The sequence below is a fragment of the Cotesia glomerata genome, linkage group LG1 (genome assembly GCF_020080835.1).
Source record: "Cotesia glomerata isolate CgM1 linkage group LG1, MPM_Cglom_v2.3, whole genome shotgun sequence".
NCBI lineage: Eukaryota > Metazoa > Arthropoda > Insecta > Hymenoptera > Braconidae > Cotesia > Cotesia glomerata.
In genome coordinates, this window is record NC_058158.1 from 15,676,347 (window position 1) to 15,686,397 (window position 10,051).

Consider the following 10,051-nt stretch of genomic DNA (forward strand, 5'->3'; position numbering starts at 1 on the left):
TACTTCACGCACTCCACGCTTCTTGACTTATAAGCCAGCTAGTGGCAAATATCATAATCAATTAGGATTATTTATTTCCAATATTTTCAAACGGATCAATTGTGAATAGCAATTTAATCTATCTATAAATACTTCTCGACATCAATCAACAACGCGTTTCGGTACAACGATAGATGCTGTATTTTCAAGAAAAGTAGCAAATTTAGAGAGTAAAATTTATGTTTCACATTATAGTTACCACAAACCTATAATTTCATAAATGAAAAATACATAAAAAATTATAATGACATTCAAGTACCTATTTCGAATGAATAATATTAATATAACATTTGAATAATCTTTGTAAAGCACATGAATAATAAATATAATTAAATTATAATATAATATTTATTATTTAAGTTAAAATTTAATCATTTCAATGATATATGCCGTCAACGCCAAAGAAGTTTTACTTCAATCGCGCGTAAAGGTTACACGCACACACTTTTTTTTTTCTTTGCCAAGTGAATCGAGCTTGCATATGGACTGTTCGAGGATCGGATGGTGCCTTTGTCCAGCATGTCTGCGATTTGAGCTTTTGTTGCTTCAGCTTTCTCGCCACCAAGCTTTCGCGCGCGTGCTGTGGTTGGTGGTCCTCTAGTGATTATTCGATGAGCGTAAGAAATGTTTGTGAGGTTAGGTTTGCTGATCGACTTCGTAATCTCTATGTATTTTTGGAGCAGATTCGCATAAATACTTGGAAGTCTTGAGTCTATTGTTGAGACGTTGTAGGTTTCTGCGGCTAGTGTTTTGCCTCTTGTTGACAAGGACGTGTGCGGGTCGATGATACGCTGATTCGTTAAGTCAATCAATAGGTTGTGATGTGTAAGCAGGTCGGCTCCGATGATGGCTGTTTGAACGTCAGCGATGATGAAAGACCATTTGAAAGGTCTGCGCAAGTTTAGATCTAACTGGACTGTCTTAGTTCCATAGGTGCTGATGGCCGAGGAGTTTGCAGCGAACAGTGTGAGTGGACTTTTTTCAAGTCTGGAGCTTATGGAGCTTGCCGGAATGATGGAGACTATTGAACCGGAGTCAACTAAAAATTTTTGGTTGGTTTTGCAGTCGTAGACATGGAGACACAGTTCTTGGGGCGGTAGTTTATTGTTGCTGTCGCCGACTGCCCCGACGTTCGTCAGCGGTTTTAGTTTACCGAGTTTGTGGGGGTGACTGGGACGAACTTGCATGGCTGGATGCATTTTCTCGAGTCGTTTCCCCAGCGGTTGTGATAGTAACAGTACCCATTAGGGTTGGGTGTCGAAGCCCTGCCCCTGGATCGATCTGCCGTAGCCTTGGTCAGCTCTGGATTTGCGTTGGCTGAGATTGTTGATCAGCAGGAGCTGCTGCTGTAGCTGAAGTTTCATGTTGCTGATATCCTGTTGAAGGCTTTTCATAGTAAGTTTAAGCTCTGACATTTGTTGTTCGAGATGAGACTGGCCTGTAGAGAGTGAATGGTCTCTGTTGTGAACAGCGTAGACCAAGCTGTTGCCCATGCTGAGCACGAGGCGGTCCGCCAGGTCCGCCAAGCCGTTGAAGTCATTGATGTGAGGTGAGACCAGGAGGTATGGACGAATCCAGGCTGGAAGACGCTCTTTCCAGAGCTGGTGTAACGCGTCGTCGTTGATTGATCCTCTTGCCAGTTCACGCATTTCTCGGAGGAGCTGCGAAGGTCTCTTGTCACCAAGTGTCATGTCTCTCAGGGGCTTAAGAAGTTGTGTTTGTCTAGAATCAGCGAAACGGCTAAGTATAGCGTTTTTTAATGTAAGATACTTATCTTGAGGTGGTGGGTTGCTGATGATGTCCCAAAGCTGATTTTGGATGTTGGGTTGGAGGGCCTTCAAAATCTGACTGTATCTCTGACTGTCACTGGTGATGCGGTTGGCTGTGAAGTCTGCTTCGGCGATGGCAAACCAAATTTCAGGTCTGTCCGCGGTGAATTGTGGCAGGTTGAGGCTAACTGCAAAGACTTGTTGTTCAGGCACTTGTTGTGTGACCGGTATCAGGCCAGGTTGTGGAATAATGGGACCGTTGTTGTTGGTTTGCTGTTGTTGATTGTTGTTTTGCAGTTGTTGACTTCCCGTGCTGAGGTTGAACTGTTGGGACGTTTGGTGCGTACCTTGGTGGTGGCACCCTGCCGAATTCGCCAAGCAAAGCGTTGATGAGCTTGCATCCGAATTATTGTTCTTAGGGTCTACCTTTTTATTGTCTTTTTTAGAAGTTCTTATCATGAGTTAAGATTTTCCAGATAGTTTCGCGCCAATTTTGCTTGGTTATGGCTGTGGCGTCGGTAGATATTTCACATATTTCACTGTTTAATTCCGAGATCACGTCGGGGTCACCAATTATGTAGTTGTTAAAAGGTACTACCCTATAAATAAATATTGATCTCGGCAATTAAATAATAAAATATGTATTTATTCACTTAGGGTACAATTAGAATAGTTAATATATTAGATTTTAATAATCAACACGTTAGGCACTAGTTAGTTTTGTAAGATAATAATCATAATAATAATGGATGCCAGAGCTGTAGCACCGCGGAAGGTGGGAGTTTGTTTATATGTGTGTGTGTGTGTGTGTGTGTCAGTGTGTGTTTGTATTGGTTTGTGTACGATGTTTGCTGGCTCCGTGAGTTAGCGCTTCAGGCGCCTTGATTGCACTTCTGGTCGCTAGTGGCGTGGCCGAGCCGGTCGAACCACCACACTAGTCAAATAAAAACGACGGACTAAGTCAAACACAGATTGTGTTCGAGGGGTTATATTTCTATAGTAGTACAGGCCGCGTTCGTTGGCGTTTTTTTCCGGCGCATGCGCTGTAAATTTTTTTACTGTGCAAGCTCTAGAAACAAAAATAACGAGCGGGTATTTTTTACCCATATCCCGATGATACATATGTGTCAGTTACCCAAGTCCCGATGATACATATCTCAATTATTCAAATTTTGATCACACATATACCCAATGATACATGTGTGCAATGATACATATCCCGATGATACATATCATAAAACAAAACAAAATCGTTGATAAAAATAGGTGGTGTCTTATTTTTTACCGGAGATTATAATTATAAAAACGCCACCTATTTTTAACTTCCTGCTAAGAAAATCGAAGATTTTCAAAAATCGGGAAGTTATTGGTTTTACCCCGTTTTTCGAAAATCGAGTTTTCATCAGATTTCGACGTTTTGAGGTCCTGGGAAGCTTCCCTGACTACTCCCGCGAGGTTGTCACTATGTCTGTATGTATGTGTGTGTGTGTGTGTGTGTGTGTTTTTTTTTGGGGGGGGGGAATCCTTTTTACGAATTCTAGGCATAGCTGTTGGCCTGGATATGTGGCGACTCGACGCAGCGTCATACTAAAACTCGACGCTGACGCCCCTACCCACTAAACCCTAAACCCCTTTCTCTTCTATCCTCTGATCCCCCATGGTACCGCCGTAAGGCATTTCTTCGCGGGGGGAGGAATAAGCTGCCGCTCTTCCTTCTGGTGGCTAAGATGTTATTTCTTCCTTCTAGATTCGGTCTTTCGCTCTTTTCCTCTCAATGGATCGCAACTCGGTAAGCACTTTTGTGTTCGCAACTCAGTCGATATACTGGTCCAACCTTTCTCAATGATTCTTGCGTTTTTAATGCGTCGGCCCAAATGGATTTTCCGTAAGTGAGCACCGATGTGACTACTGATGACAGTAATAGCCTCCTGCTCTACTTTGGGCCTCCGACGTTCGGCATCAGTCGTGCGAGACTGGCCCGCACTACTGACGCTTTGGCACTGACATGCTCCACTTGCTGCTTGAAGTTGAGTCGGGCATCAAGCATCACTCCCAAATATCGGATATAAGGTTGTGATGTGATTTCTTGTTCGCCGATTTTTAGCTTAATGGTCTCTACCACTTTTCTGCTGGTAATAAGCACTGCCTCAGTCTTGTGTTGCGCCAGTTGCAGGTTCACTGCGTCCATCCACCGGTTAACGCGCTCAAAAGTGAGATCGAACATATGGTTTATCTCGTCAAGGTGTTTGGCAACAATCACTACGGCTACGTCATCTGCATATGCTACGAGTTTGACGTTTCTTGGCAGAGTTAGTCTTAATAGACCGTCATACATAATATTCCACAGGAGCGGGCCTAGGACTGAACCTTGTGGTACACGTCCAGTAATATCATACTCCCTCGGACCGTTCTTCGTGTCATACTTCAAGACCCTATTTTCAAAGTAGCTTGTTACGATCTTAAGAAGGTATTCTGGTACATTCTTCTCTTGGAGGGCCTGCATGATGCATTCCCAATTGGCGGAGTTGAATGCGTTTCTGATGTCTAGGGTCGCCACCAGGCAATACTCTTTCGTTCCACCCTTCCATCTGGTTCCTGCGATTGCTTCCTTGGCCGTATCAACAACCAGTTTGATTGCGTCCAGGGTTGATCGTCCTTTCCGGAATCCATACTGATTGTCTGCCAGGGGTGGGTCGACTACTGCTTCAATTCTCTGGTGAATTATGCGTTCAAATATCTTACCCGCTGTATCTAGCATGCAAAGTGGGCGGTAAGATGACGGTTCATCCGGTGGTTTCTTCCCTTTAGGTAACAGTACCAATCGTTGCTGTTTCCACTTATGCGGGAAAGTCCCCTCCTTAAGGCATGAATTATAAACGTCTAGGAATAATGTTGGAGCTGCCTTTATGATGGTTTTCAAGGCTATATTAGGGATTCCGTCCAATCCCGGCGCTTTATTATTCCCTACACGGTTACAAGCCTCCAGCAGTTCTTCTTCAGTGACAGGTGGAGTGTCATCCAGTTCGCCTGGCGCCAACTGGTAATCGAAGTTGCGTTGCTGTGGGAATAGTGCAGTGACGATTTTCTGGAGAAGTTGAGGACACGTAGGTGATGGCATTTTTTGTTTTTTTAGGTGGGTCATAACCACCTTATAAGGCCTACCCCACACGTCTTTATCCACCTCGTTGATGAGCTCTTTCCAGCATTGTCTCTTACTATCCTTGATGGCTTTGTTCAATGATCGACGGGCTTTTTTGTATTCTGCGACCAGCTCCGCAGAGTTAGGTCGTCGATAGCCACGCTGAGATATTCTTCTTTTCTTTAGACACTCTTTCCGAAGAACACTGATGTGGTCGTTCCACCAGTGCACTGCCGGGCGTTGGCTTATGCTGTGTTTCCGGACCATACTGGCGTCACAGGCCTGGACAACTCTTTTCATCAGGTCCTTGGTCATTTCTTCTGCGGATCCAGTAGTAATCAGTTCACTATTAAGGGCTATTACCAATGTGCTTGTGTCAAAAGGCTTCACTTTCCATCCAATGGTATTGAATGACTTGATTGGTCTTCTTGTATTCCGGTCATGTGATATTTCCCAGAGAATTGCCTTGTGGTCACTGGCTGTGTAGATATCCATCACCTTCCAGTCGTATTTCCCACTGATGAGGCTGCTGCTGACGAAAGTGAGATCTACGATAGAGCTTGCTTCTCCTTTAGTATAGGTTGGCGTATCACCACTGTTGAGCTGGACTACATCTAGTGTAGAGAAAGCTTCTAGGAGTGCTTTTCCTCGCGCATTTGTCTGCTTGCTGCCCCAGTCTACTGCCCAGGAGTTGAAGTCACCGGCAATCGCGACTGGATAATGCTGCTTGGCGTCCTCGGTCAGTTTGTCCAAGAATTCAGTGAATTCAACAATGGATAGGCTAGGTGGTGCATAACAGCTGTAGAAACGGATGCCGTTAACTTTTGCTGCTACAAAGCCGGCATTATCATTGTTAACTACACTCTGGAAGAGATGCTTACCACAAGACCAGATAACAGCCTTGGTGGTGCTGTCAGATTCCCAAGGCTGGGTATTCAGGTATCTGTATGGCTCTGCTATCATTACTAAGTCTAACTCTAGTTCTCTTGCTGTTTGCATAAGCAGATCATGTGCAGCTTCGCAATGGTTTAGGTTTAGCTGCAATATCTTCATGTCTGTTTGTTTGTTATCTTCTGGAGTGCCTCTTTAAATACTGGGCACCTGGATGCGCCGGCATGATGAGCCGAGTTCTCCGCACTTTGATCCGCGCATAATACACATTTCGCTGGGTTTTTGCATTCAGCAATCTTGTGTCCCTCTTGTCCGCACCTAATACATAGCTTAGACCGATCCACATTGCTCTTGCACTGGGATCCAAGATGTCCAAAGTGCCAGCACTTGAAACATTGGATTGGTCTCCTCGTAGCTCTGATTCGGCAGTTGGCCCAGCCGATCCGGACTTTACCGCTTCCTGTCAATATCTTCCGCGCTGCAGCTGCTGGTAGTGTCACAACAGCTGTCTGAGTACCTCTGTAGGCCTTATGAATCTTAATTGTCTCTAGTGGTATCTCGCAGGTTTCTCCGATTTCCGTTTGCAAGGCAGCCTGAATATCCTCCTTGGTTGTGGTACCGTCAAGATCTCGGATTTCGACGTCTTCCTGTGGCCCTTTGCAGATTACCTTCGCGTCTTCTTGGAGGATGTCCGCGATGGTCTTCTGTAAGGCTTGGCCTCGGTCAGCGCTCTTCCTCGAAAGCGTAATCAGCAAGCTCCCGGTCCTAGTTCTTTGGATCTTATCCACTGTAGTACGGACTTGTTCGTCAGGGACGTCCTGCTTTATTCGCTTCAGAATTTCAGCATACTTTGCCGTCTCTGCGGGGCGGATGATCAGTGCGTCCGGCCTGATCCGTTTGCGCGGTTCTTTCCGATTAGGCTCTGGCCTGGACTCCTTCGGCGGTTGCTTCTGGAGCTTTTCTACTGCTTGCTCTCTCTTGGACTTCCTTGACTGGACTTTTTGCCATTCATTCACCTCCTTTTTTCCGCCGTTCTGTGTTACCGCGTTTTTCGGGGTACTTGGTTTAAGGTCCTTCTTCTTCTTTGTACGGCTGGTCATTGAGTCTGGGGAATTTCATTCTTTCCTTTTCCCGGGCCTGATATCAGTTCCAGTTTCCTCTCCGTCTTCGACAACTGACTCGACGTCACCCTCGCCACGTGTGTCCATCTCCTCGACAAACGTGTCGGCTTTTGCTGGTGAAACCGCTGTCACACTCGTCTTCATCACGATATTACCGTGTTGTTGTTGGATCTCCTGCCATTCTTGGTCCAGTTTTTTTAACCTTCTCAGGGCACTGCAGATGTTCGTAGACTTCGACTTGATCTCCTTGTGGACATTTTGCTTGGTTTGGAGAAAGTCCTGCAGTCCACTGACTAGCTTCTCCAGATGTGCCAGCGCATCTGTCCTCTTTATCTTTGCACTAAGTAGCAGTGCGTCTTGCTGGGCATGAGGCCGGTTTTCACTCTTGTTTGTTTCCTGTGCATTACTCATACTTTTTAATTTACCAGCGCATCGTACGGAGTGGAGCGGGTTGCCATAACTAGGAACGGGTGTACCCTCGGAGATAGTACTCCTACCCCAGTTCCCTGAGGCCTAGCCGACACTTAGCCAGTCCCGGAATACACGGACGGACTAGACTCGCTCGGAGCGGTGAAGATTCCGATCTCTAACACTCACTGCGTACTTCCTGATCAAGGCCCGAAGTGGCTGGCTCCTGATCCACTGCTGCAACTTACACCTCGGTAGAGCAAGCTCACATCAGCCGTGGCCTGCATCGTCGGAAACTACGATACAGGTTCCGGTCACTCCCAGTGGGTCACAGCAGAGAACGATCGTCTTGTTAGGTCAGTTAGTGCGACCAACCCATTAAAGGGGAGTTTTGTCCACGGGAGCGTATTTTGTTTGGTTATTTTGCTTGGCTCCTACCCGCTGTACCTCATCAACTAAGAGATTAAGTGTCATCCAAGGACAGCGAGCGTTCTCCCATCCGCTCGGGGAGACGCGCCCGGTAGCAGTATCTCTTCTGCCCCGAGTGTGTGTGTGTGTGTGTGTGTGTGTGTGTGAAAGTATGTGAACCGCTTATAACTTTTGAACGGCTGATTCGATTAGATTTTGAGTATAATTTGGACCGATTCGGATCAGTAGATTTTGAGAAATCTTAAAAAAACTAAGAAAAAAAATTTTTTCAAATGTGGTTTTTTTTTATAACTTTTAAACGGCTCCACCGATCGATTCCAAAAACTAATTAGCTCTAGATAATAAAAAGCTACGTCGATTGCCACCAAGCTGGTCGAAATCGGTTGATTCGTTCGAGAGATATCGTGAACGAAAGAAAACTGAAAAAAGTGTTTTTTCGGAATTACTCCAAAATTTTTGGTTCGATCAATTAAAACCTGAAAATAACTGATGGGGATGATAAAACTGCGTCGAATGCCGCCAACCGCGTGAAAATCGGTTGCTCCATTCAAAAGTTATTGCGGTTTGAAAATTCCAAAAATAGTGTTCTATAAAACTTCTATCAGACTTTTGAGCTGAGAGAGCTCAAATGCATAGAAATATTATCTCTTTGAACTCAGCAAGCTCAAAATATCACATAGATTATATTTTGAGCTTAAAAATCTCAAAAATGTCATAAGTACAATTTAAGCGCCCAGGTATGGAATTAGCGGGAAGTTGCAGGGATGGCCTTTAGGGTGAACCGTTTTTCTAATTAGTAGATTTCATAGAAATCTAACTATTGCATTGGTCCTCATGACGGAACTTTTGAAAAATTTTTATATATTTCGACTCAGCTCGTCAAGCGGATTCAGAAAATGCATATGGTTCAAAAGTTTATATATGTATGTATTTATATATATATATATATATATATATATATATATATATATATATATATATATATGTATTTATATATATATATATATATATACGATATAATCGGCATTGTCTCTTCTCTAACTTCCGTAATTCTATACGGATCTCAATAAAACGTAACATACTTATTCTTAGGACGATTTCCGAGGTTAAGTTCTAAGATGAGCCAAATCTGTCGATTAGTTTAGAAATGAGAGCAATTCAAAAATTTTCAAAAATCGCAAAAAATTTTCACTTTTACCTTATTTCCGTGCAATAACAATGGAACGCGACATCCTATCAGATTTCTGTAAATTGCATTTGAAAGCTTATTTAATAAGCTGCAATTTGTGTACTTATTTATTTCTCCAAATTAAATAGTTTAGGAATAATAGCAATTCAAAAATTTTCAAAAATCGCAAAAATTTTCACTTTCACCGTATTTTCGTGCAATTACAATTGAAAGCGATGTCTTATCAAAATTCTATAAATGGCATCTGAAAGCTTATTAAATAAGCTTTAATTTGTGTACTTCATTATCAGTCTAGGCCAAAAATCACCTGCTTTCTCAGACAGATTTAATGAAATTTTACTTTCGCATTCGTTTTGACGTCTTTGTTGTTTAATCAAACAGAAATTTATTTTTTTTTTCGTATGCAACCCTAGTAGTATTTTTATTATTCACCATGAAATCTACTTCCATTTCGGCTGCCGAATGGCCTTTTTTTTTTTTATTAGCGATTTTGTTTTGTTTTATGATATGTATCATCGGGATATGGATCATCGCACATATGTATCATTGGGTATATGTGTGATCAAAATTTGAATAATTGGGATATGTATCATCGGGATTTGGGTAATTGATACATATGTATCATCGGGATATGCGTAAACGACACCTACTCAAAATAACACATTTAAATTTTTATTTACAAAGTAACAGGTAACCAAAAATAAGGATTTTTGAATAATATTAATAACAAAAATGTTGGCAAAAGATATTTTCATTAAGAGTACATTTTTGGATCCAAAATCCCAAAAACTCTATCTTATTTGGGTTACACAAGAAACGCAGATTCAAATACAATGGGGTAATTACTATTATGAATTATAATTTTTTAATGAAGTTTCAAAAAACTACATATTTGTACACTAAATTTTACAAATATTTTTAAATTATAGTCTTATCGGTTAATAATTTTTAAAAATAGTCAGATATCTGCTTTTCAAAAAAGTTGAAAATAAATTTCCCTATTTTTACTTATTTTTTGTTTGTAGATAAAAATTTTTCCTTACAAATTTTTGAGTTTGCAAAAACG

At 42.5% G+C, this 10,051-nt stretch overlaps 2 protein-coding genes across 2 annotated transcripts; both read right to left on the minus strand.

Annotated features, from left to right (window-relative positions):
• Positions 1 to 470: 470 nt before the first annotated feature.
• On the minus strand, positions 471 to 1,238 carry LOC123275176. The gene has a single exon (XM_044743162.1). It carries the CDS (start codon positions 1,236 to 1,238, stop codon positions 471 to 473), a length of 768 nt encoding a protein of 255 aa, XP_044599097.1.
• Positions 1,191 to 2,267, minus strand: LOC123275253. Its single transcript, XM_044743281.1, has one exon. It carries the CDS (start codon positions 2,265 to 2,267, stop codon positions 1,284 to 1,286), a length of 984 nt encoding a protein of 327 aa, XP_044599216.1. The 3' UTR covers positions 1,191 to 1,283.
• Positions 2,268 to 10,051: the final 7,784 nt, after the last annotated feature.